The sequence below is a fragment of the Lepidochelys olivacea genome, assembly GCF_965140295.1.
Source record: "Lepidochelys olivacea isolate rLepOli2 genome assembly, chromosome: 9".
NCBI classification, from domain to species: domain Eukaryota; kingdom Metazoa; phylum Chordata; order Testudines; family Cheloniidae; genus Lepidochelys; species Lepidochelys olivacea.
In genome coordinates, this window is record NC_140419.1 from 55,791,126 (window position 1) to 55,818,507 (window position 27,382).

Below are 27,382 nucleotides of genomic sequence, written 5' to 3' on the forward strand. Positions count from 1 at the left end.
CCCGTTGTGAAACTATCTGTCCTTGGCAGGTGCTACGAATGATGGCAGACTCCTCAGTGCAGCACCCTTCTACCTTCTAAAAGCCTCTCAGGGAGAAAGATCACTTACTCTATGGCTTCTTCAGTGCGTGATTGTTACTTTGTTTTCTGGAAGAAGGAAAGAGAGAGGTCTCAGTATACAAGACAGCTGACCTTTTTCTTTTTGTTCACACTAACAGGTACGTTTCCATAGAAGTGAGGTGCAATTCAGCAGTTCAGTCCCTGTATTAATGGGACTCCCAGCGTTCATGACTCTGAAAGTTATCCCATAAACCCAACTCATCATTTCTAAAGGACTAATGTTGCTCACAATGGCAGACACCCACAAATGTCGTCTCCAAGGTGACTAATGCCCAGACAGCCTAGGGCTCGGCTCTGTATTTTCATGCTCTGAGGAGGAGCGATAGCACACACTTACTGATCCTAACCAGCCTCCCATGCAAACAATTTCGGTGTACCAGCCCTTGCTACATCTTCAGGCATCTAGGCCTAAATTTTCAGCTGTGACTGATTTTGGGGGCCCACTTTGAGCTGGGTTAAAGGAGTTGGTTTCCGGAAGGTAGGCACTCGGCATTTTCTGAAAATCAGCCCCCTGTCACTGTGTCTCAGACTGCGCACCCATAATGACTAGTTTCTATTGAAAATGTGAGCGCTGTTTTCCATTGTGTCTGTACGTTGCAGTGTTGCAAAGCCATTGCAGTAGCCGTCAACCGACCCTACCTGCTGCCTGTCTTCTTTGAAGCAGTGCTCTCACAGCTCTCCTTGTAGCAGATGTCCTGGTGGACTTTGTAGACCCTCTTGTATCTGTTAGTACAAAGAGGACACAGCAGAACAATTTGCTGTAGACAGACATTGAAATTCCCTGCCTGGCCGCAAGCACTGGATCCCTGAGGTCGCTTGTGCAGTGGGGTTTGGTCAGTCCTGATCAAAAGACTGGTGTCATGTCCAATGTTGATCAAGCTCACCACCAGCACCGTGAGGGGAGAGCACTGGCCACTCAACCACCAGCTGCAGGGTCTATTGGCCAGGTTCAGAATGGACTCCTAATTCTTAGTGGAATCCCAGCTACTCTTAGAGTGGGGGAGGGAGCCAGTTTTCTGGCTGGTAATTAGGGCAGCACAGTTTGGGGAGCGAGACGAGACCCTTCCAGAAATGGTGCGTGGGTCTGGGGCATAGCTAAGAGGGGGCTGGTACAGAGGGTAACACAGTTAACAAACGTAGCCTGGACTCTAGGGTCTGGTGGGTAAGAGCCTAGTAAGTATGTGCTGTGACTGGCTGCCATTAAAGACCCACCGGTTACCACCCTGCTTAAAATATGACTGCACCGTCAGCTACTTTATTTCTCTATTCTGTGAGGAGGAGAGGGGTTAACAATGCCTTATATAGATGGAAATGCTTAAAGAAATTAAGCACCACAGCGCAATTCAACTAAAACACAGCTCTGCTATTGCATGCTTAATGGCTAGCCTTTCCCACAACACTTCAGATAGATCATGGAAGCCAAACAGACAGACGATGGGCCAAGAGCGTCAAACTACAGCCCAGAAACATTTGAGTAACTGACCCCATGATTACAACTAGAAGATCATCGGCACTGCTGCCTAGTGAAACAGCAGTGCCAGCTGCATTCTGGAGTGGGAGAGCATGTTGAGACGGGTTCAGCGGATGGGAAATACTCGCTGTCAGACTGGCTGTGGCCCTAATTGATGGCAAGAGAGAGAAATCTTTTGCTTGTAAGGGAGAAAGGGAAACTGGAGAAGATGACAGCCAGCCAGCCACCCTCCAACCAGCTCGCTCTCTCCCTCCTCCCTGCCCAACTCCTGGGGGAAAAGGCACTGGTTGACTTTGCATTAGTACAACATGTGCAAACACCCCAATGCCTGGTAGAGGCGAGGGGTGGTACAGTGTCACGTTTTCTAGATGCTCCAACAGAGCCAACATTTCTAGTATCACACACTAGCCTACCACTTGCCTTCACCACACTGATAAAAACCCAACCCACTGCAGCACAGCCTGGAGCTGTCCCTTGAGTGCAGAACCACACCTATGCCAAACATCAGTGAAGGTGCTAGGACAGCATGTGGACTGTTTTTGGCTGCTATAGCTGCCCCCATACTGCAGCTTCCCCTCCCCCCCCCATAAGACATGGCCAGACAAGGTAACAGAAATGAGACAAACTACATCTGGAAGCAGCTGATCCTCATTCCTCCTCCTTGGGTTTCCAAACCTCAGCCACTGCCCACGAGCTCTCCACATGGCCAAATGTAAACAGGAAGGGGGAAGTGCAAAAGGCAAGCTATACTCACAGGTAGTGGCAGATGCCGCCTTCCCAGACAGGAAACGACTTGGTTTCTGAGTACAGCCGAGTGCAGGAGTGGGGCAACTTCTTGCAGGCTAAGCAGAGAGAAGGGGAGAAAGGGTTAATTTGATGCCCTATTAGCAACAGGACACCCCAATTATGGAGAAAAATCGGTCATGAAATGAATAACACTAACTGCTCAAACCCACCTTCCTAGCAGCATACATTTATCCCAAGCGAGGCATATTCCCTGCCTCCAGGAACTGCTCAGCCAGCCAGCCAAGTCGCAGCCTGGGTGCATGGCAGTTGGGGGCTGGGTTTTAAAGCAGGCCTATAAAGGGGGAAGCAAGATGGGGACTTAGCAGCTGAGGACAGGAAAACTGATCCTGCTTTCTGCTTGACACCAAGCAGAGGGTGAGAGCCCTGGTAGCAGCACTGCATGAGGGGGTCCAGAAATCAGGCAGCTGAGTTTATTCCCCCACTGAATTTCCTTTGTGCATCTGTGAAATATTTGCCCTTATACGTGCTGTACTCTGTGCCATCCCAGGGCCTGCCTGACATCTGAGGCTGCACAGCATGGCTTAGCGCCAGGCTCCTGCCCTGGATGGCAGTACATGCCCAGTGACATTTCCTAGGGCCGGAAGCCCAGGGGGCTCGCTGCCCAGCAGGGTTTGTTATGTGAGGCTGGCTGAGTTTTCTTTAGCCAGGGGGCCATATAATGTGCATGTTATCAGCACAGTGGCTGATGGTGACCGAAGCACTGCTGCTCTTCCCAAGGTGCCATGGTAAAGCTGCTGTAAGTAAGGCACCAGCTCCACGCTCGAGACGACTACCACTGCAGAGGTTTATGGTACCTGGGGGGGTGGGGGTAGAACTGGACTCCAAGTAAGACCTTGGGCCCAAGGCCAGGGAAGAGGGGCTAGTGGCTAGAGCACAGGCTTGAGGGGCCCACCTGCATTCAATTCCCAACTGGACCATGTCAGTACTTCGACAGAAGGTTTCCAAAAGCAGCACGTGACTTGGGGCACTCAGGGAGGCCTGGCTTTTGGCATGGGCTGAGCGCCCGCTCTGAAAATCAGGCCCATCTGAGGTGCCCCCAGCTCCATCCCCAAAGTCATTGGTCACTCTTGAAAAATCTTAGCCCCAGCTCTTATGGGCACCATCTCCAGGAACTCTAGCTCCTTGGACTGTACACCCCAGCATGGGGTATGAACTAACCCCTCCAGCAGCATACAGGGCTAGCTATGGGACCCAGGCCCCACTGTGCACAGAGAAAGCAGCTCCTGTCCCTACCCTTAGTCTTGACCCAGGTTGCCGCCCCCTCTGCTGAAATGCTGCTCTCACCTCCCACAGCGCTTGCCAATTTGACAAGGCCTGAGGTCCATAGCCCCGGTTTCCCAGCAGAGATGAGTATTTCAGGGACAATGGCTCTAATCCCGCTGCCTGGGGGCTGCAGCACTGCCCTGATATCTCTGAGGAGACCTAGGACAGGAGGCAGCAGCTGCTGCAAATCCCAGACACAAGTGCTCCAGGGGCAGATGGGAGCTGTGCCAGACAGCAGGGGAGGGGCATACAAGCAAGCTTTTCTCTGGGAGGGAGGGGCAGGCTGGGTCTCAAATCTGCCCTTCCCAAAACAGGTGCTAGCAGCAAGCAGGCTCTTCTCCCCTTGAGCATCAGCAGCCTAATGCCTTTGGAGGAGAGGTGAGGGGGCTGGGGACTGCTCAGTCTGATGGAGCCCGGGAGGGTGGAATTCTCTCTTCCTCTGGCCCAGCAAGCATCAAAGCAGCCTGTCCTCAGTCACGTGAGCACAGGACTCACTAATCCAGGGCCCCTCCTGGCCTCTAGCCTGCTGTTGGGCATTACTGACTCTGCACACCATAGCCTGCCTTGGCACTGCTGCTCCTGGCGCCCCCTCAGCCTGCAGGACAGGGGCTCCCTGCTGGCCTGGGCCCTGCTCCCTGGTGTGACTGACTGCTGCAACCCTAGCATTGGCTCACCCCCGCCTCCCACTCTCTTGTCTTACTGCTGGCGGGCAGCTGGGCTAGGGCTGAGACCCAGGGGCAGCAGGGCAGCTGTAGCCTCACCTAGTTCACAGCGTCTGCCCTTGAAGCCGGGGATGCAGTCGCAGATGTAGACCTCGACACCCGGGACACAGGTCCCCCCATTTTTGCAGGGGTTTGTGGAGCAGTTCCGGCTATCGTCTGCAAACACAAACACCAACATCAGGCCGCTCCAGCCTTTGGCAGAGGACGCACATCCAGGGGACGAAGTGTATGGCCCAGACAGAGTGCCACAGTGTACCCAGCCAGAGGGTTGTGGGGTGGGGTCTGGGAGGGGGGAGTTTATAAAGTGCTGTGCTGTACCCCCTCACGCAGGGGTTCAGAGGTCCGAGCAGGAGGCTTCAGAGAGAGCCCCGTGGTGGCATGGAGGGTCTGATCCCGAGAGGTGCTGAGTGTTGTGGGTGCTCAGAATCTCTGGATCAGGCCCTGACTTAAGGGTGCCCCCTGGGCTGGCACTTTCGCAGTGAGCTGCCTGCACCCAAGGACTAGTCTCTAGCCTCCTGCATGGAAAATCAGAAATTGCCAGCCAAGCAATGGGTTGTCTCCCACTGGTTCTTCCCTGAACCTGGCAGCTGTCCTCATGGCAGCTGGAGCCCTCAAGTTCAGGACAGCTGCCCTGGGCCATGCTGCTGGCCAGAGACAGCAATTCATGCACATGTGGGGTGACGCAGCCATGCTGTAAAGGGCTGATCCCCAGGGAGCCAAGGCTATTACTCAGCGTTTGGGTCTGACCCACAATAACCATCTGGATCATTTGCAAAGTTGAGCTGTGGATTCAGGTTTGGGTTGCAAATCTCCCCAAAGTTTGGGGCTGTCTAGCACAGGGACTATGGTTTGGGACCAGCTTTAACAGTAGAGTCCCAACTGCAAACATAAATCCCCCACTCGCCAGACTTACAGTTTCCCTTCTGGTTCTCAGACTCCAGCAACTGCAGTGCCAGGCCAACCCAATTGGTTGATTCCTCCATGTTTTCCAGCTTCACTGGTGCCTCAGATTCTAGGAGAACAACCAAGAATATGTATCCCTTTTATATTAGAACCTAGGCAGTGCCAGACAGGATCAGCCCCAAGGGCCATCCAGCCCAGTCACCAGCACCAGCTGCTTCAGTGGCAGGTGGAAGGACCCCACAGGAGGCAGCTGTAATCTGCTCAGAAAGACGCTTTCTTCCTAAACCCCAACAGGCAGAGGCTGCATTAAGGTCTGAAGCATGAAGATTTATTCCTTCCAAAATGCCTAGTTTTTGTTTTTTAAATCCTGGCTCCTGTCATTCTGGCCATTTTTATCAAATGTCCAGTCTGTTTGGGAACCCCGCTAAGCTCTTGGCCTCAGAGATCTCTTGTGGCAATGAGTTTCACAGGGAGGGGTAGGGGTATGCGTGTGTGATATTGCCACCTTTTCTCAGCTCTTAGTTTTGCTGACTTTCACATACCGTTTGCTGTGCTGCATGCCTTTGGCATGGCCATTCATATTCAGCTCCTCTCCAAAGACCCTCTCCCACAGTGATCTCTCAGCACTTCCTCAGGGCGGGGGAGAACAACTAGCCCCATTGTGCAGAAAAGAAAGGGACTTAGCCACTGTCACCCAGGAAGTCAGAACTGGGACTAGAACTCAGGTGACTCGGTGCCCTGCTCTCCCCTCAGGAGACACAGCCAGGTGCCATTTCAGAGGGGTACACCAAATGGGATTTACATTTTTCTAGACATGTTATCTCCCTCCCCTTTCACCATGTGGGGCAACAGGATTTGCATCCCTGCATGTAAACCCCAGCACAGCTACCGCCAGCAAAACCTCCTGGTGATGTGCATGGTTCAGGGAGTCAAAAGATGGCTGCAGGACTGTATTCAGCACAGCTGCTCATTCGGGCACCCTGCCCATTTCCGCTCTCATTCTCCAGTCTCCATCCCTTAGCCCAGGCTGGGCTGGCGGGGGGGAAGGGGGGGCAGGGGCTGGGCATCTGCATCCTGGGCCTTGGTTACAATTCAGAGGGTTACCGTGTCTGAGCATGGCAGGGAGTTACATGGGGCAGCTGCCTACAGCAGGATTCTCTTCAGAGGCAGCTGGAGCCGGCCACTGTCCGAGACAGGATACAGGGAGAGCTGCACCTTGGGCAGCGCCAGTCTGACAATGCTCTTAGCAGCAGGTATGGACCAGGCCCTGCAGCGGTCAGCTGGGAGTGACCCCTGCCCCAACAAGCCACAGACTGGTGGGGAAGCAGCATGGCTCTGGGGCTCTTCCATGGCATTCAGGGTCAGCCTGTGCTGCTTCATCGCCAGGGCATTGTGGCTTCACACATGCAGTGCCAGGACCCCTGGCCATTCCAACCCAGGGATCTTCTTTCTAGAGAGCTGAGCCATTGCCCCTGCCAGCATTTCCCCCGGCTTTGTCCTGCCCATGGAGTCACCTCACATCTGTGCTGGGCTGTGGGATTGGCCCTTCTCTAAAGCCAGCTGGGGGCTGTGTGTAGAGAAAGTGAGACAGAGACTTTTCACACCCCTGTGGGGCAGGTGCTGCACACTTCAATCCTATAACCGTTTCAGAGTTACACCTCCTGCAGTCCAGCAGGCAACTGTGCCAGTGTTGCTTTCACACCCTCTGTGGGACAGGGGCCCAGGCAACAGACAAGGGGCTGGGGAGGATGGAGAGTACTTACGTGTTCTCACAGTGACGGATTTGCTTGGCAAGCTGCTGAACTTGGCAGTGATCCTCCGTCTGCCATCCACCAGCTCAGTAAACCTGGAAAAGGAAAGAATTACTAGCCCTCGTACAGTGGCCCAGAGGGCGTTCGTGCTCCCCCACAGAAATCAGTGGGCTACAGCACACAGTTATATGGTTTGCCGACAAGATTGCTCATTCAGCTGGTGGGCCCTAGCAGTGGCATTCTGAGTGCAGAGAGCAGCCTGTGGAAAGGAACTGTGATGGACCACGCTGAGCGGAGCGTCAGCCAGGGGATGAATATGCTGGTCATTTAAACTGCACAAAATCTTGTTTCAATTTGTTTTGTTTCCAGTGCCATCCTGGAGCCTGCAAAGTGAAGGCTGTTTGCAAAGTGAACTTGCTCTCGCAGTCCTGTACTGTTCCTCTTCGTGACATGCAGGCACAGAGAGGTTCCGTTATCAAGTGGGGCTTCAAGGCACTACTGGGACACAAACAATCAGCATCAATGCAGGAAGCCTGAGGTGCACACTCCTGAAGTGCTGCATTAACACTGCAGCAAGTGAGAACTTGAGATGCAGACAAATAACTAGGGGCACATTCTACTCAGTGATGTGGGTATAACTGCCAGGGGGAGCCAATCACATGGCAGCTACACTGGCTGCCACATAGCCCACTGTGGAATCTGGCGCTTCATGTAGGTTTTGGAGTCTGACTGCCCTTGACAGTTTCCTGTCTGCGGAGTTGCAGAGATTAGCAGAAAGGGTGTATGTGGCCATGATACAGATGCATTGTGCAGCAGAGGGCACCTCTACTACATTCTCCTGTGTCCCACCATGCATTTCCAGGGCATTCAGCCAGTCTGCACCCCAGTATCCATTTTCTCCTCCTGGTTGATTGTGTTCCGTCTCCTCCAGCTTCTCACCCCACTTAAAAAATCTAAAGAGCTTCTATTTAAAATGCAGATCTCTCCCTTGCCCAGGAGAAGCAGGCCTGGTCTGTGTTACTGGCTCCAGGAAGGGGTGCAGCAGGCTGGATCCAAGGTGGGCACAGCAGTAAGGAGATGGCTGAAGATCTGAAACATGGGCCAGGCAGCCAGTGTCCACCGGGGTGGGCAGAGGGAGGAGAGATTCCATGCTCAAACAGCAGAGCAACTGATGAGCACTGGGTTGCATAAGTTGTAGCAATTTCAAGGAGAGGTTCCATTTGAATAGGGCACCTGGGGTGGGCTGTTTAAAGCTGCCATGGAAGTGGGGCTGGATGCTCAGGCCACTAATGGAAATCAGGCATTCAGAGCCACCCACCAGCTGTTAACATCCCACCCACCCTTTGTACATGTGGGAGAGGTAGATGCTCTCCAGTTCCCAAGGATCAGAGCCAGGGCGACAGGGGATTTGCTGGGAGCATCCCCCATGCACTAACCAGACTGTTCTAGTGCTGGCCACCAATCATGAGATTATACAGTGGGTTTGTGATGTGGCCAAATATACACTGAGGACTAGAGGAAATGTGGCCAGGAAATGTGGCTTACATGTGACCTGATCTGTACTGGAACACAAGGGTTCAGCAGAAGTAGCCCATTCCCGCTCTCATCCAGCTCCCACCACCACATGTTATTTGTTAGTGCTCAGACTTCAAGCAGGGCTGTGCAATTGCCGCTGAGCCTACCTGGGGGCCTGCGAGGGTTCCTCCAGGATGTCATGATCAGCAAGCAGGCGCAGTTCTGGCAGCAATGCTGGGAGGAGCCTGTTCCTGAGCACCCGTGGGTGTCCTGCTTGGCCCCATCGCCTCTCAGGGGTCCCATCCCTCTGCACTGCAGGCCACAAAGGATTAGGCTTAGCCAGGACGAAGCAGTGAATCAGTGGAATAAATGGAGTGTAATTCTACCATCAAGCCACAGCCTCTGAGAAAGCCCACCCCCAACTGGCTGGGGATTCTCCCGCTGAGCAGCCATGGCATCTGTGAGAATCAGTATATGTACAGCCAGCATGGCCCCAGGAAATGTCCAGACCACCATGATGGCTCTGCTTCCACCCCATGCCAGACCGTGCCTTGTGAGAGAGCTCCCTCATCTCACTGCGTGCCCAAATACAGAAGGGGTCTCACACACCCAATGTAGCAAAGGAAGAACCATACAGGCTCCCTGCTGGCTTTCAAGTGGAGAACACTGCATGGAAGCAGTGTTTCCTCCAGCTCGGTGGAAAACCTGCAGTGCATGGCGTTTCCAGCTCGTGGGCAATTTACATTCCCGGGTGGCTATGCTGGCTCTCATGGACAAGCTGATGTTCCCATGCCCTGTTGTCACATCACTAGTTCAATGCCTGTTCTCCCCATCAGAACTCCTCCAGCAGAGGCACCTGTTCCCTTGTGTATGCTCTGTCCCCCTAGCATAACATTTCCCTGCCAGGCTCAGGGAAGGCCATGGCGGGATCATGGACTTACGGGTCAAGATGTAGACATGGGCTGGCTCACTGTGCCCTTGGCCTTGCTCGGTGTTCTGGATGGCTGTCATGGACAAGCGATACCTCTGACCGGGAAGCAGGTCACGCACCGTGTAGGACGATAGCTTCCCGTTGGGCACATAGCGGCTCTTGATGCTCTGGTTAGTGGTGACGTTGATGATGTAACCCTCCACAGACCCCGCCAGCGGCTGATCCCAGGTCATGTAGACAGAGGTGGCGCTGACTCTGGAGGCAGTGAGGTTCCGGGGAGGAAGAGGCCCTGTGCCGGTGGGAAGGAAACATCAGTCTGAATGGTCTCAATGGAGTGTCCCTTCGCTGATTACATGGCTCAAGCTGCCTGTGATCTCTGCTCCTGGGACAGCTTTGTGCTCCCAGCCTTGCCGACCTGGTGGGGGCAGGGCTTAGAGCCCACATGCTGCTTTCACACTGGCTAAAGCCCTCTGATTAGGGTGACCAGACAGCAACTGTGAAAAAACAGGACAGGGGGTGCAGGGTAATAGGCACCTATATAAGAAAAAGTCCCCCAAAATGGGACTGTTCCTTTAAAAATGGCACATCTGGTCACCCTACCTCTGATGTCTTTCTACAGTTCCTGCCAGGTGCCCAGTTCTCCCCCAGTTCACTGGGACGGATTCAGAGAGGGGCTCAGCTCACTGCTGGAATGGCCCCAGCAGTCCTAGTGAGACTGCAGGGGGCACAGCAGCAGCAAGGACCCAGTAAACAGGCTCTGGCTGTGCAGCATGGCTGCTCACCCCCAGGCTAGGCTAATCTGGATGCTCAGGCCTGGGCTAGCTGTGAGCCTGGCAATGGGCACCATTGTAACCGTCTGGGGCAGACCCTAGCACAGGGGTGACCCTGGTGCAGTGAAGTGAGCAGCACTGATGTAAACCCTGCTGCACTGTTGCAGCGAGGCCACATACAGGTTGTGCCAGGCTAACGACAGCAATGTAGTTACAATGGGGCAAGTGTCTTGACTGCAGCCAGGACCCACAGCGAGTGACAACTCTAGGGAGCCCCTCCAGCACCCCACTTGCTAGGACGGGGTCCATCTCCAGACCTCTGCAGCACTCCTGTTTTGTTGCTTCAGCCCCTTCTCCAGGATATCTCTAGTCTAGAGCTGAAAATGCAGGGCCAGATCCTCAGCCTCGCACCAGCGGCACCATGGTGCTGCAACGCCAGGTTAGAGGGCTACCTGGTGAGTGCCCCGGCACAGAATTACTGTGGGGTCAGCTCCTACACCACCACCCCAGGGCCCGGGGCAGCGGGTGTGGGTGATGCCCAGCCCAGCTGCAGGCTGGCCATAGCTCCAGCATGGCTCTATAGTCAGGGATGGTGCAGAATCAGCGTCAAGTGGAGGGAGGGAGGAAGAGAGCTGCAAGCAGTTGCACTCGGTATTCACTGGGCACAGCGAGGAGCGAACCTAGAGGTTCTCCCCTTTTCTGACTACAAATAACAAGGGCGTATGAAGAATCTGCCACACAGCTCCCAGTTTAAGGCAATCCCCACAACCTTAGAATCATAGAATCATAGAATATCAGGGTTGGAAGGGACCCCAGAAGGTCATCTAGTCCGACCCCCTGCTCGAAGCAGGACCAATTCCCAGTTATATCATCCCAGCCAGGGCTTTGTCAAGCCTGACCTTAAAATCCTCTAAGGAAGGAGATTCTACCACCTCCCTAGGTAACGCATTCCAGTGTTTCACCACCCTCTTAGTGAAAAAGTTTTTCCTAATATCCAATCTAAACCTCCCCCACTGCAACTTGAGACCATTACTCCTCGTTCTGTCATCTGCTACCATTGAGAACAGTCTAGAGCCATCCTCTTTGGAACCCCCTTTCAGGTAGTTGAAAGCAGCTATCAAATCCCCCCTCATTCTTCTCTTCTGCAGGCTAAACAATCCCAGCTCCCTCAGCCTCTCCTCATAACTCATGTGTTCTAGACCCCTAATCATTTTTGTTGCCCTTCACTGGACTCTCTCCAATTTATCCACATCCTTCTTGAAGTGTGGAGCCCAAAACTGGACACAGTACTCCAGATGAGGCCTCACCAATGTCGAATAGAGGGGAACGATCACATCCCTCGATCTGCTCGCTATGCCCCTACTTATACATCCCAAAATGCCATTGGCCTTCTTGGCAACAAGGGCACACTGCTGACTCATATCCAGCTTCTTGTCTACTGTCACCCCTAGGTCCTTTTCCGCAGAACTGCTGCCTAGCCATTCGGTCCCTAGTCTGTAGCTGTGCATTGGGTTCTTTCGTCCTAAGTGCAGGACCCTGCACTTATCCTTATTGAACCTCATCAGATTTCTTTTGGCCCAATCCTCCAATTTGTCTAGGTCCCTCTGTAGCCTATCCCTCCCCTCCAGCGTATCCACCACTCCTCCCAGTTTAGTATCATCCGCAAATTTGCTGAGAGTGCAATCCACACCATCCTCCAGATCATTTATGAAGATATTGAACAAAACCGGCCCCAGGACCGACCCCTGGGGCACTCCACTTGACACCGGCTGCGAACTAGACATGGAGCCATTGATCACTACCCGTTGAGCCCGACAATCTAGCCAGCTTTCTACCCACCTTATAGTGCATTCATCCAGCCCATACTTCCTTAACTTGCTGACAAGAATACTGTGGGAGAGACCGTGTCAAAAGCTTTGCTAAAGTCTAGAAACAATACATCCACTGCTTTCCCTTCATCCACAGAACCAGTAATCTCATCATAAAAGGCGATTAGATTAGTCAGGCATGACCTTCCCTTGGTGAATCCATGCTGGCTGTTCCTGATCACTTTCCTCTCATGCAAGTGCTTCAGGATTGATTCTTTGAGGACCTGCTCCATGATTTTTCCAGGGACTGAGATGAGGCTGACTGGCCTGTAGTTCCCAGGATCCTCCTTCTTCCCTTTTTTAAAGATTGGCACTACATTAGCCTTTTTCCAGTCATCCGGGACTTCCCCGGTTCGCCACGAGTTTTCAAAGATAATGGCCAATGGCTCTGCAATCACAGCCGCCAATTCCTTCAGCACTCTCGGATGCAACTCGTCCGGCCCCATGGACTTGTGCACGTCCAGCTTTTCTAAATAGTCCCTAACCACCTCTATCTCCACAGAGGGCTGGCCATCTCTTCCCCATTTTGTGATGCCCAGCGTAGCAGTCTGGGAGCTGACCTTGTTAGTGAAAACAGAGGCAAAAAAAGCATTGAGTACATTAGCTTTTTCCACATCCTCTGTCACTAGGTTGCCTCCCTCATTCAGTAAGGGGCCCACACATTCCTTGACTTTCTTCTTGTTGCCAACATACCTGAAGAAACCCTTCTTGTTATTCTTGACATCTCTGGCTAGCTGCAGCTCCAGGTGCGATTTGGCCCTCCTGATATCATTCCTACATGCCCGAGCAATATTTTTATACTCTTCCCTGGTCATAAGTCCAACCTTCCACTTCTTGTAAGCTTCTTTTTTATGTTTAAGATCCGCTAGGATTTCACCATTAAGCCAAGCTGGTCGCCTGCAATATTTACTATTCTTTCGACTCATTGGGATGGTTTGTCCCTGTAACCTCAACAGGGATTCCTTGAAATACAGCCAGCTCTCCTGGACTCCTTTCCCCTTCAAATTAGTCCCCCAGGGGATCCTGGCCATCCGTTCCCTGAGGGAGTCGAAGTCTGCTTTCCTGAAGTCCAGGGTCCGTATCCTGCTGCTTACCTTTCTTCCCTGCGTCAGGATCCTGAACTCAACCAACTCATGGTCACTGCCTCCCAGATTCCCATCCACTTTTGCTTCCCCCACTAATTCTACCCAGTTTGTGAGCAGCAGGTCAAGAAAAGCGCCCCCCCTAGTTGGCTCCTCTAGCACTTGCGCCAGGAAATTGTCCCCTACGCTTTCCAAAAACTTCCTGGATTGTCTATGCACCACTGTATTGCTCTCCCAGCAGATATCAGAAGATACCTTCTTCTGTTCCCCACACTTAGTTTCAAATCAGAGCAAATCTGTGAACAATGCCTTCTCCACTGAGGCTGATGGAGTTGGTCCTGCAGGCTCGAGGGATGAATCGGGCCCCTAGGTAGGACAGCTAGGCTGGAGCGAGGGCTGGTTGTCTCAGGGAGTGGCTGCTCCCCCTGATGTTAAGCCAGTTGGCAAGCAATTTGCTTTTGCCATGATCTGGGGATCCGGGGAGCATCAAATGGTCCCACAGCCAGTGGCAGGGTGGGGCTGCCCCTGTCTCTGTCTATCACTGTGCGTGTGAGATTGGACACAGGTGCAGCAGGTCAGCCAGTGGAACAGCCCTGCTGACGGTCAAGGAGCAGTCAGGGCCTTGGGAAGCAAAGGGTACTTCTGAGCATGGGTCAGTGGGCCAGCCCCCACCAGCCCGTGGGCCATACACAGCCACAGCATGCTCCTGACACCCTCCAGAACCAGACCAAGCTCAGAAGTGGAACCAAGGATGGTTTGTCAGGATGCAGCATGGACCCAATGACACTGGTCCCACCAGCCCCCCTGCAGTGCAGGCAGCCATGCTGCGTCCAGGGAGAGGCACACAGCCCAGAGAAACAGCGGCTGCTGTCACTGCTCTCCAGGCAGTGGGATAGTGTGAGCAGGTGCTGGCTGGGTGTGTGCATCATGCTGGATGTGCTGACCATTGGTCAGAATTTCCCCTTCCCTGGGTGGGATGCTGGCTTTTGAGCAGGTGCCCGCTCTCCAGCTGGAAGCAGAGGCTGCTGTCTGTGGGCTCACTGCTTTAGCCCTATGGTCCCATCGGCTTCCAGCCAAAATGTGGTGAGCACCTTCTAAACATAGCCACTCCATACTGAGCCTCAGCCATGCAGGCCATCTGGGGCTGGGCTGCTCTACGCTGGCAGGGCACCCCGAAGGGCCAGGGGGTTGGAATGAGTCCCTCACATCCCTTGGGACAGCACAGGCTCCTCCTCAGGGAATGGCCATTTAGGCTCCGGCCCTGAGGAAAAGGCAAGGGAACATCTGGTCGCACTCACGAGTCCACACGTGGAAGGGTGGCATGGCCAGGCTCTCTGAGGGATGATCTTCCGTCTCCAGCCCACTCAGGGTTGACACGTGGATGAGATACCTCTCCCCTGGCTGGAGGTCCCTGAGGCAGAGGAGGCAGAGGGAAGGAACGTAGGGTTGATTAGCTATTATGGCAGAGATTTCCAGGCAGAGATTGCATCTTCCCCATGTCTGGATGGCACCCAGCAGAACGGGCCCCTGACTGGGTTCCTGACAGAAATACTCACTACGCTTCCTCAACCCCAGTAGCTTTGACCCCCGAGCTAAGAAAGCAGGAGCTCTGATATGATTTCCAAGGAGCCTGGGATGGGGCAGAAACCTGACTGCAGAGTGTGATAGACTCTTTACTACACAACCTCTCTGTGGCGATCAGTGTCCCCATGGTCACTCAGTCTCTGCACCATGGGTGTGTGTGTGTGCGTGTGTGTGTGCGGGGGATCGGTTTTAAATTACTGCCATATGTAGTGTTGCAGGGAGAGCCACGTTGCCCACTCTCCCTGTTACCAGCATGGGTGGGCATGTGATCACAGCTAGTGCCGTCAGCTGTGGTCCTCCGCACACCCCTTGTAACGAGAGTCCATGGAAGGGGTGAGGGGGGTCCTGGGTCCTGAGCATGTGGGATATAGGTTTCTGCCGGTGTGTGCTGCTCCCTGCAGACGTGGTGTGGTTTTCACACTGCAGTTGTCTGCACTGTAGTGGGTTTGGGCTGGGTGGACAGAGGGGCCTGTCACGCATCCCCCTAGAATGGAGGAGCAGGAGCAGGGTCCAGAGCTGAGAGCAAAGGAGAGGGAGTTAGAGCAGGAGCCAGTCTGCTCCCTCTGGCAACTGCTTCCAATGGCCGGGACAAGGCGGGGAGCATGTGCTGCAGTGACTACGATGGCTGGTTTCACCATCACTGCCGTGACAACAGACACAACCCATAAACAGCACTTTACCCTTCCAGGACCTTTCACCTAAGGATCTCAGAGTGCTTTACAAACACATCAATCAAACCCCACGGAATAGCTAAGTTATCACAGACAGGTCGCGAGATCCTGGGTGATGAGAACCTGCAAAGGACTTTTCACTGATTACATTTGTGAAACACCCAAGCCCATGATTCAGAGCATGATCCTGACCCCACTGGAGCTCCACTGAGAGCTGGACTAGCTGAGTAAGGAGTTCCAGAAACCAAGTGTGGCAAATAGATAACGGTCAGGAATCACGCAAACTGTCTGACTGTAGGGCTCCTTCTTCTGTTGCATACACATTCTTATACACCACTTATTGCTGTAGGAACTGAGCACCTTCCAGTAGGGCATTGAGCAATGTGGCTTACATCTGTCAGATATTATTTGTTCTCAAGCACCCAAACTGACTGCTGGGTCTGAAGTGTCTGTCACTGGTAGGTAGAGAGGCCGCTGTCAGCATCACTAGCACATTAGCGTGTCTGCTTATTAACAATATTGAGGGGATGTAACAGCTTGGACCTCAATCCTGCAATTTACAACATACCTGAAGAGAGTCCCATCAAAGTTGGTGGGGTTCTCCCTGTACACAGCCGTCTGCCAGCATGGCAGAAATTACAGCATCACCGCATTTGCTTGGTTCTTCACCTCATCCTGAAACTTGCTTAGTGCTGATACTTGGTAGCTACCCAGCACCTTTCATCTGAGAGACATTCACTCACAATGCCCTTTTGAGGTAGGCTAGCACCAGCGCTCACAGCCTCACATGGCCAACAGCTTACTAAAAACTAGGTTAAAAAATCTTAATGAAGAGAAACTGGGCGGAAGGTAAACCCCTGGGTTAGCACTGATCTCTCCCTGTCTGCCGAACATAAATGCACTTGTACATTGAAGCTGATTTCAGTTTGTGTCCAGTGGGAGACCATCACATTGAAGTGTGTGGTCAGTTTAAGAAGGAGGTACTCCAACCTCTCTGCCAGTTTTGTGGGTTTTACAATCACATGTTCCTCTGTTTTACAACCATGTTCTCTCTTTCTGCCTTGTTGCTGAGTGAAAAGGCCCATACAAAACAGGAGTTCCCCTAGGAATCAGCCAGGTTGGCAACAGGAACTACCCACACAAACAGTGACTAGTTACCCAAGAAAGCAGTGGGACTGATTAGATATAAAGTGCTGTAAAATGCATGACGCAAATGCACTGAACAGAGAGAGAGATTTTTCCTTTATAATTCCTCTCCATTTTTAGGACTCCTCAGAGATACCTGTTACAGAAGTGGGTTAAGCAATGCTCAGGCAGCCTGGTGGTTCTTAAGTCAACAGCATCCCTTTAAATTTCTCCTAGGATCATTAACTGCCTACTCTCATTGGTCCGCACTCTGCCCTAGGCTGCAGTCCCATGTGCAGGATCCTGGGTATGTGAAGCCAGCAGATCCCCACCAGGGGCAACTCTAGCCAAAGCATTAGGCCACCTCTGACTCACAGTCCCTATGGAGGGGCTGGGGAGCAGCTGAGGGAGAGAAGAGTTTGGCTAGAGAGCACTGATCTCCAGTTGCACTATCTGCTGGATGGCCACCTTTGCCCGCAGCCCCAGGCCGGTGCCAAGCTCAGCTCAGTCACAGCCCAGAACTTGGGGAATTATTTTCCCTTGTTTCTCTCAGTGTCTAGCCCCTTCTCTTAGCCTGTGCCATGCCCTCCCTCACCTGAATGTGTACTTGGCCACAGTGCTGTTCAGCTCCACGGTGCGGTCCTCCAGGTCCCCGGGCTGGCGGATGGAGATGCGCACCTTGCTGATGGAGGAGTGTTGGAGCCTGTGGAGTGCCCACTGCACCGTGATGGTGCTGGCCGTCACGTTGGCGATATCAAATCCCTCCACTGCGCGAGGTCCTGTGGGGGGAGGAAGTGAAGGCAAGGGGCGGTGAACAATAGCCTCGAGAGCCCCTCGGAAGCCAGACATGGTGCTGCCTCCCATCCCTATGGGGCCTGTGCCCATGTGTGCATCCCCACGACTCTTCTCCTGCCCCTTTGAAATCTTCCTGTCAGAGCATCGCATCTCAGCCCAGCTGCTTGGCCAGGCATCCCTGGACCTCCCAGCACTTGCAGTGCTGCTGACAGACAGAGTGGGAGGTTCGCTCCACTAGGTGCCAGGGAGCACAGCCGAAGGCTGGGGCCTGACCCTCGCCAGCCCAGCACATAGTGACATCTCTGGGCAGGCTCCCATCCCCCACTGTTTTGGCCCTTAGTACCTGCAAGGCAGCCGAGCCCATCCCCCAAGCACCAGCCTGGGGCCTGCCAGCATGGCACTTAACGGCACCAATGAGAGAGAACCCAGAAGCTGCCGTTTCTGATGCTTCCTGAGGACTTTCAGGACCAAGTTCGGCTCTCCAGGCAAGAGAGAGAAAGAGCAGCTGAACCGGCAGCACAGGGCACGGGCCTGTGTGTTTGTGTGGGAGTCTCTGCACTCCAGCAGGGGAGCTGGGTAAAGTTTGGGTGTGAGCACATGGCAGTGCTAATCAGGTAGGCATCACCCTCACTGAGTCCTAGCAGGCTACTCTGGTTTGTGGTGCACATGCCAGAAGGTGGCTGTAGGATAGGAAAGCTTACTCCCAGTCTTTGAAATACTTGTCTTTCAAAGGGCCAGGAGTTTCCTAGAACAGGGCAAGGGAGATGGTGTGGTCCAGTGGGTAGAGCACTGGACTGGAACTCAAGACACCTGGGTCCTGTTCCTAGCTGAGTGAGTACGTCCCCTCCCCGTGCCTCTGTTTCCCCTCCCACCTTTTGGCTATCTCAGCTGTTTCAGTAAGCTCTTTGCTGTCTGTCTCTCATCAGAAGACCCCATCCTCAGCTGGGACCTCTAGGTGCTACTGTAAAATACATAGTAGGAGCTGAGGGAGCACAGGCCCAACCCAGGGCAAAATGGACTCCGCATTAATGGGATACACAGTAGCTGGAAGGAGCTGTGAGTTGTGAGCCTGCCAGAGAGCGAGAACACAGCAATCAGCCTGGGGCCTGCTACTCTGTTCCCAGAGGAGACCCAGGCTCTACCCTGCTAATGCTCACATGCAGCTCAGGACTGTACTTGCATTGCTGTGCAGTGGCCTAACACACAGCTGGGAGGAGTCCTGCAGCTTGCTGCGGGACCAGACCAACCGGGAGCTTTCTCAGCTGATGCGCACAGGGTGCTCAGTATGTTCCGATTTCTAATGACTTAGTGGCTGTGCAGGGGACCCAGGCTGTGCAGGGGACCCAGGCTAAATATGTGCCAAGGGGGGGCTCCCATCTGACTCAGAATGGGTGACTCTGCTGAAAGCAGGAGGGTGCTGTGCAATGGTCACTCACCCTTTCTTATCATCCTCGGTGCCCCCGCCCTACCAGCTGGGAGGGCTGCCCTTCCCTCTAGGGCCTGCTCAGAGCCGGCTACACTGTTTCTCTCTCCAAACAGCATGCCAGGGGTGAAAGCTCAAGGTGGGCACCATTCTCTGTGCCCCAGCTTTAGCAGGATGGTTGAACTCTGGGCAATACAGGAATTGCCAGCCTGGATCAGCCCCGTGGCCCATTTACTCTGCCTATAAAAGTGGCCAGCACCAGCTGATTCAGTGGAGGACAGGAAACCCCAGAATGGACAACCATGGCATCAGCTGCCCTCAGGGAAGTGTTTTCCTGCCCTTGTCAGTTGGTGGTTGGCTTATGCCTGATGGAGGGGGATTTTGATCCTTTCTACATTAGTCTGTCATGCAACTCTGATCCCCTCACTGTCCATAAGAGGTCCAGGCCTGTTTTGAACCCTAAGAAAGCCTTGGTCTCAATGATATCCTGTAGCAGGGAATCCCACAGGTCAGTTACGTGGTGGGTAAAAGTATTTCCTCTAGTCATTTTTACGGTTCTTGCCTTTCAGTTTCTTTGAACGTCCCCTTGTTCTAGTGCTAGGAGATAGGGCGACCAGAAGTCCCTGAGATATCCTCTCTAGACCACTCATTATGCACCTTTACCATGCCTGCTCTGATTTGTCTCCTCCATCTTTGCACCCTCTCTTTATAGGGAATTCTTTCCAGGGCTCTAATTGTTTTCAGTGCTCAGCTTTGAACTCCCCTCTAGTCCTGCAGTACGCTTTTGGAGAGGGGATGACCAGTCCTGGAGACAGTTCCCAGGTGGGGCTGCACCACTGAGTTTTCTAAAGGCATGAGACTATTTTACAGATTCACCATCCCACTTCTTATGCACTCCAACATTTTGTTGCTCTTTTGACCACTGCTGCACACTGAGCAGAGAGGTATTCATTGACCTGTCTCCAGTGATCCTAGGTCCCTTTCCTGAATTGGCACACTAAACTTACAACCCTGAGCAGTGTAGGAGTAATTCAAATCACTCCTTCCAATTGGCATTACTTTGCATTTATCGACACTGAATTTCCTCTGCTGGTGTGGTGCCCATTCCCCTGGCTTGCTCAGGTCTCTGGTGTTCCTCTCAGTCCTCTCTGATCTAAATAAACTGTGCAACCTTGCTGCCCCCCACTTCCCAATCGTTAATAAATAATATTAACTGCAGATCCCAGCAAGGAGCCACTAGGTGCCCACTGCTAACCTTATGCCATATGAAAATTGACCTGTTAGTCCTTCTTTGCTTCTTGTCTCTTAGCCAGTTCCTGATCCATTTCAATAGGTCACCTCTCAATCTGTGGCTGCTTAGTTTCCTTAACAGACACTTCAAAAGCCCAACTCAATGATCTCAATCAGTTCTCCTTGAGACACTAGTCTATTGACACATTCAGTGAATGAGGAGATTTTCCTTGCCAGAGGCTTGCCACTGGGCTATTAGGTTGGTGGGAGGGCCGTTTTCATTAAGAGGTTGCTATGTATACATAAGGATGCTGGTTTTAGATCTAAATTGATATTTCTCAAATAATGCTCATAGGTGCAAGAAAATATTTGTATGCAAAACATAATGTTTTTCATACAGCTTCTGGTCTTCGGAGGCCACCCCCGAGCTTCCATGTTGCCTAATGCACTCCAAAGTGGGTTGTGGTGCAGGACAGATTGTCCTGTGGGCTGAGGGGGCTTTTAGACCCGTGCACAGCTAGCTGAAAATTTTGCTGTAGCATTAGGTGGTGGAAAGCAAGCTGGGATAGCTGGGAAGCAGGTCCTGCCATCCGTTAGGAGGTAGCATTGGCTGGTGGGTCTCCATGAGCTGTCTGAGCAGTAGCAGCCCCCAGCTGGCGTTGGAGCATTAACCTAGGTGTTGGACAGAGGCGTGCATGCTCACGTTTGTATTCCCCTTCCGACACTACTCACTAGTGCGCGTGATGAGCATGACAGGCCTGCTGATGTCGTTCTTGTTGTTCACGTTGCGTTTGACTGAAAAGACAGAAATATTGTAGGCTCTGCCAGAGGCTAGTGCCCGCAATTGGTGGGCAGAATGACTTCGGTCCACAAAATCTGTCCTGCGGTAAGAGCCGTCGAAGGATACGTACGTCACGGCGTAGCCGTCAATCATCTGCCTGGCGACTGGGTCTTCGGGGGGGTACCAAGAAATCGACACCCCTGTGTCCTCCACCCTGACCACCTTTAATGATGTTGGTGGCAGCAGTTCTTCAGGATATCAATCAAAGCAAAGGGAAGAAGTAACATGGTAAATCTTTAGGCACTAAACCCCTGGGACTGACCCTCCAGCACACAAACACTTGCTGACAGGATTGTGTCAAGGCAGCTGTGAGAGCAGCACTGATATACAGCACAACAGTCATGCACAGCGCAGGGAGTGTGCACTGCTGGGGCATGAGCCTGCATGGCGCTGAGCGCTCTACACTCCCAGGGGGTTCACACAGGCCCAAAGGCTGGTGCCTGCTGCTCCTTATTATCCTGTTTGAGTCCTGAAGAAGGACCCTGGGGCATAAGCTGGGATCAGGGCCCCATTGTGCTAGGGATTACCCACCCAGTCTGAGATGGGCATTGTCCTGAAGAGCTGGCAGTTTAAAAGCAGATGAGCCAGACAGAGGTTATCAATCCCCATTTTACAGATAGAGATCTGAGGCCCAGACACAGAGACTTGCCCACATTCACACAGGGAGTGCGCAGCAGAGCTGGGAACTGAATCCAGGCCTCGCGAGTGCCAGTCCAGTACCATCCTTCCTCTCTCAGACTGACTTCAGCACCTCCAGGAGTTGCTCAGCACCCAGCAAGATCAAGCCCCTCTGACACCTTCTGTCTGCGCGTATCACCACACTCTAAGACGAGGCAGCGATTTGCCCTGATGGCTAAGCCCGGCAGTGCCAGCCTGTTGTCAGTGGGTCTCGCCCAGGCATGGATTCCCCCTCACAGTGGGCACACACGGCTGCATCCTGGCAGTGCATGTGGCAGCGTATGCTGTCTGTGGTGACAGACCGGACTCACTTGAGTAGCCATCCAGCCCCTTTACCTTTTTCGCAGCTCTTGCCTGTGTAGCCCACCTTGCAGGTGCAGCTGTGGGATCCATTGCTAGGCAGGCAATAGCCTCGGCTCCCACACGGGCTGTAGAAACAAGGATCGCTGGCTGGGGGAGAGGAGCAAGATCAAGGGTTATGGCTCGCGTTGCCCAAGAAAGCTGAATAAAAAATGTTAATTACTGCTCAAGGCTGGCAAACTAGTAGCCAGGTTCAGTGCATACAACCACATTGCATTAACCAGCCAGTGCTAATGTAACAGGGGCTCTGGGAGATCGTTAGCTAAATCTCTCACACCTAGCCAAAGCTTACCCGTCTCGCAGTGGTAGCCAAAGAAACCCTCTGGGCAGACACACAGGTAGGAACCACCATAGTTTTCACAGTCCCCTCCATTACGGCAGGGAGCTGATTCGCAGGCATCCACTTCTAGAGGGCACAGATACACTCAGTCAAACATCTGCCAGAGACAGCATGGACATTAGAGGACACTCTGGATCCCTTGTGGGGACTCTTGCTGCAGATGCAGCAGGTGAAGTATTTGTGCAAACCATGGGCCATGCACAGAACATGCATCTGTTTCCAGGGGAAGTGAAATTGGTGACTCACTCAAGATAGTCCAGATGCACATACTGTGCAGCCCATGGGCTAAATGCAGGACACATATTCATCCTATGAGCCCCTCACATTCAGCATATCCAAGCTCTGAAGTAGTGTCCCAAACCATTGGGTTACAGCTCCCAGAATTCATTGCCCAAAGTCCAGCACACTGACACAGGAGGATCATTGTCTATTGGTTACTTATGATGAATGATCTCACTGCAAAACTCACGCATTACTCCAACGGTGAAAAGCTAACTCAGTGTCACTGCACTAATTTAAGGGCTTGTCTATATGGGGAGTTATTCCTGATAGCTATTCCTGATTTAACTTCATGTGTGGAAATTCTTATTCCATCACATCCTACCTTATTCCAGATTCACTTTTACATGCAGACAAGCCATTTGAGTGCATGGATTTTTCTATGACAGTCTTTTGTGGTGGCGGGGAGAAAGGTATGTCTTGGAACCAACATCAAATTATCCAGCTAATTGAGCCTATATCCTGTAGATCACTAGCTAAATCTATTTACTAACCGACTGTAATTTGCTTTGTTTACAATCTGTGGACCAGAGCCTCAAGTCCCTACTTAGGGAAGGATCCAAAGTCCAAAGACTCTCTCCATTGACCTCAGTAGGCTCTGGATCAGGCTCTGGGTCATTTCTTGGGAAAACCCCCACAAATGTCAGTGACGGTAAGGACTTGGTGACGTGGGGCTTTGAGGTTGGCACAGCACACCTGGTCTCAGCACAGCACAGCAGTGTGCTCGCTGGAATCATTTTCATGAAAGTAGGGCAAAATCATCACACAGTGCGGGCTGGTCTGCACGAACAGTTAGTGTGCAGCGAGCAGGCCGCTGACACATGTTAACAGTTCATTAATGCACTTTGATTAGTCCCATTTCAAAACCACTCAATCAAAGCTTACTACGGAACTGGTAATGTGTGTCAGCAGGTCACACTGAATATGGCACCTGCCTCTGTCTGCTCACCGGGATAGGCGGGTGAGCACGTACTGATGCCAGCAGACCCCCTGGTTAAGTGCTCATTGATGTGAATGAGAGTCCCAAGGAGGCCCCTGCCTTCTGCACAGAGGCAGGGCTGATACTTAAAAGTCACTGTGTATGTTTGATTGCCATCAAAAACCCAAGCAGAAGGTAGCTTAAAAGGTGACCAGGTGTCTTTCAATACAGACATGATGCACAGATACATGGAGCTTACTATGCACAGTGATAGCCACTGAAAGGTCACGGTCAGCAACTCATGCTTATCACCACAGCTGGTAAAAAATTAATCAACACAAATCAGAAAATAGATTTTAGAAATTTTTCCTCACTTTTTTTTGGTCAAAATTTGAAATTTCAAAATTAAAAAATAAATGCTGGCCAGCTCTAGGGTTTATTGAAAAATAAGGGGGGGGGGGAGAATCACAAAAATGTCACCAAATTTCCCACCTCCCCATTGGTGACAAAATGTGAAAAAAGTATCAGTGCTGGGGACTGCCCAGCACTAGCTAAGACAGTGCCATGACTGAGGGAGGAAGGCTGGGCCAGTAGTTAAGGCACCAGCCTAGGACACTGCAGATCTGGCTTTGAGTCCCTGCTGTAGCCCAGACTGCCTGGGTGACCTTGGGCAGGCTAACTGGACGCAGGTTACACCGCTCTGCAGGGAAGATGCAGGGGCGTTTCCCAGGGCAGAATCAGAGCCTGCTGGTGGAGCTCAAGAGCATGGAAACTGAAACTCATGCTCCAGCAGGACAGCGCAGGGCTGCTGAATTCCCATCCCAGCCCTGACAAGGTTGTCCTCCTACAAGCGAGCATGCCTGGAAACTCCAGGCAACCCTGTCAAGCTTTGTGAGGATGGACTAGGCTGAGCAGGCCAGTATTGCCTCCATGGCTCTCTCTTAGACTAGTCCAGGGGCATCAGACTGGAAATCCCAGCAGTGGCCTTGGAGGACTTGGGTTGAGCTTTACCCTGTGAAATTTCTACCTGTTTCGCACTGGATTCCCATGAAGCCATCAGGACATTGACAAGCAAAGGATCCTGGGAGATCCTTGCAGGTTCCTCCGTTCTTACAGGGGTCAGACTGACATTCATCAATCTCTGTGTAGAGGCAAAAGGAAACACTCATGCACTGACCAGAAACCCATCCTCAGCACAGCATGTACTGACAACACAGAGCTAGATCGGATGGCCCTTACTCACCACCCTGGGCGCTTACCCACACACAAGTAGCCTCACTGACTTGGGGCTACTGGTTTAAGTGCTCACCAACATGAGTAAGAACTGCACAACTGGGTCAGTCCTGAAAGGCCAGGCTGCTGTGCTAGAACCCCTGGCACTTGCGTTAATCCAGTTCTGATTTCAGGCTTGGACAGTCATTAAAACCCTGTCTGAATAACAAGAGCCTCACATAGGGAAGGAGCAGTCTGAAACCACAATCAAATGCCTTGTTATTCAGGGGGGACACTGTGAATATTGGGGTGTATTTTTGCTGGTATATGCTGTGGGTTTGACATTGGGTTGTGTGTGCCCATGGTGCACCTAGAGAACACAGCCACTTTTCTTCCTTTTCATAGCTCCCCTTCAGCTGTGTGTGTAATTTGTGCCATTAAAACATACACATGCCCCATTGAAAAGGGCATTGCCAACGCTCCTACCACACAGAAAGAATTTGCTCCCTTAGGCTGGTACCCATTAAAGAGGGCTGGTGCTCTTCATGAGTACACTGGGCACAAGCACAAGCCGGGCAGGTACAAGGAACTGAGCTGGGGGAAAGCTTTGGGTCCCCCCTCCCCGCTGCCCACGGGAAGTGTCCAATTTCAATCACATTTTTCAGACTTTCATTGAAAAAACAAAACATTTTGGAAAACTGAGCAAAAAATTATTGGTTTTACTGAATATTTTTCTCCTGACCTGCTGAATTTTTTCAGTTTTTGGTTGCCGAAGGCCATTCTTTTAAATGAAATCTCAAAAATATTACAATTATTAAAATGAAACATTTCTAAAAACAAAGTCCCAATCAGCTCCATTAAAGAGAATAAGAAGGTGCAGGGTACATGTGGCTGTTTATACCCCCAACACATACAGACCTAAAGCTGACTAGGGGATATAGACACACAATTCCCATTTTCTTAAAAGGGGACTATGAATCTAAATCCATTTGGCTGCACTGAAAAACTCAGCCACATTCTCCTCTATAGCTCTAGGAGACTGATCACACACGTGTGTGGTGGCATGGATGTTCATCCCCCCTGTAAGGCACAGATCCATGATGATAAGCACCTCGGAACTCTTTTTGCCCCAGCTGCTAGCAGGGTTGTATGCTGGATGATCAGGAAAGTGATCAGGAACAGTCAGCATGGATTCACCAAGCGAAGGTCATGCTTGACTAATCTAATTGCCTTCTATGATGAGATTACTGGTTCTGTGGATGAAGGGAAAGCAGAAGATGTATTGTTTCTTGACTTTAGCAAAGCTTTTGACACGGTTTCCCACAGTATTCTTGTCAGCAAGTTAAAGAAGTATGGGCTGGATGAATGCACTATAAGGTGGGTAGAAAGTTGGCTAGATTGTCGAGCTCAGCGGGTAGTGATCAATGGCTCCATGTCTAGTTGGCAGCCGGTATCAAGTGGAGTGCCCCAGGGGTTGGTCCTGGGGCCGGTTTTGTTCAATATCTTCATAAATGATCTGGAGGATGGTGTGGATTGCACTCTCAGCAAATTTGCGGATGATACTAAACTAGGAGGAGTAGTAGATACACTGGAGGGCAGGGATAGGATACAGAGGGACCTAGACAAATTGGAGGATTGGGCCAAAAGAAATCTGATGAGGTTCAATAAGGATAAGTGCAGGGTCCTGCACTTAGGACGGAAGAACCCAATGCACAGCTACAGACTAGGGACCGAATGGCTAGGCAGCAGTTCTGCAGAAAAGGACCTAGGGGTGACAGTAGACAAGAAGCTGGATATGAGTCAGCAGTGTGCCCTTGTTGCCAAGAAGGCCAATGGCATTTTGGGATGTATAAGTAGGGGCATAGCCAGCAGATCGAGGGACGTGATCGTTCCCCTCTATTCGACATTGGTGAGGCCTCATCTGGAGTACTGTGTCCAGTTTTGGGTCCCACACTACAAGAAGGATGTGGATAAATTGGAGAGAGTCCAGCGAAGGGCAACAAAAATGATTAGGGGTCTGGAACACATGAGTTATGAGGAGAGGCTGAGGGAACTGGGATTGTTTAGTCTGCAGAAGAGAAGAATGAGGGGGGATTTGATAGCTGCTTTCAACTACCTGAGAGGTGGTTCCAGAGAGGATGGTTCTAGACTATTCTCAGTGGTAGAAGAGGACAGGACAAGGAGTAATGGTCTCAAGTTGCAGTGGGGGAGGTTTAGGTTGGATATTAGGAAAAACTTTTTCACTAGGAGGGTGGTGAAACACTGGAATGCGTTACCTAGGGAGGTGGTAGAATCTCCTTCCTTAGAAGTTTTTAAGGTCAGGCTTGACAAAGCCCTGGCTGGGATGATTTAGTTGGGGATTGGTCTTGCTTTGAGCAGGGGGTTGGACTAGATGACCTCCTGAGGTCCCTTCCAACCCTGATATTCTATGATTCTATGAGTGCTGTAGCTCTTGCATGACTCTAAGCTAAGGGTATTACTCTAAGGAGCATATGACTCTAAGGAGCAGCACCAGTGGTATGGATCTTGGAGCTGCCTAACTGGCTTTTGGCTGCCCTGGCTGTTATGCTTTCCAGATGGGCTGCTGGGTGAGGCCATCCCTGGGTAACACCTCCCTCCCAGGCCATTTCTGAAGCAGCTTTGAGGGCCAATCCAGGCAGGGGTATCTCCCTGTCTTGCTCACCATTGGATGGGGTCCCCGTAAGTGTATTTTTCATATTCTC

At 52.0% G+C, this 27,382-nt stretch overlaps 1 protein-coding gene across 8 annotated transcripts in view; it reads right to left on the reverse strand.

Moving 5' to 3' along the window:
* Positions 1–27,382, reverse strand: part of SNED1 (sushi, nidogen and EGF like domains 1) — a 124,645-nt gene that overhangs the window by 10,203 nt on the left and 87,060 nt on the right. For 7 of the 8 annotated variants that reach the window (XM_084639357.1, XM_084639355.1, XM_084639353.1 and 4 more), the window contains 14 exons: positions 24,475–24,588; positions 22,202–22,315; positions 21,886–21,999; positions 20,763–21,059; positions 17,178–17,361; positions 14,501–14,613; positions 9,493–9,771; positions 8,719–8,863; positions 7,049–7,131; positions 5,296–5,394; positions 4,422–4,538; positions 2,345–2,432; positions 759–842; positions 109–146 (listed from right to left, as the gene is read on the reverse strand). In XM_084639357.1, coding sequence (XP_084495483.1) covers positions 110–146; positions 759–842; positions 2,345–2,432; positions 4,422–4,538; positions 5,296–5,394; positions 7,049–7,131; positions 8,719–8,863; positions 9,493–9,771; positions 14,501–14,613; positions 17,178–17,361; positions 20,763–21,059; positions 21,886–21,999; positions 22,202–22,315; positions 24,475–24,588 — 1,868 coding nt within the window. In that variant the 3' untranslated portion in view covers position 109. The remainder of the gene's footprint in view (positions 1–108; positions 147–758; positions 843–2,344; positions 2,433–4,421; positions 4,539–5,295; positions 5,395–7,048; positions 7,132–8,718; positions 8,864–9,492; positions 9,772–14,500; positions 14,614–17,177; positions 17,362–20,762; positions 21,060–21,885; positions 22,000–22,201; positions 22,316–24,474; positions 24,589–27,382) is intronic. The other variant, XM_084639356.1, reaches the window with a different exon arrangement.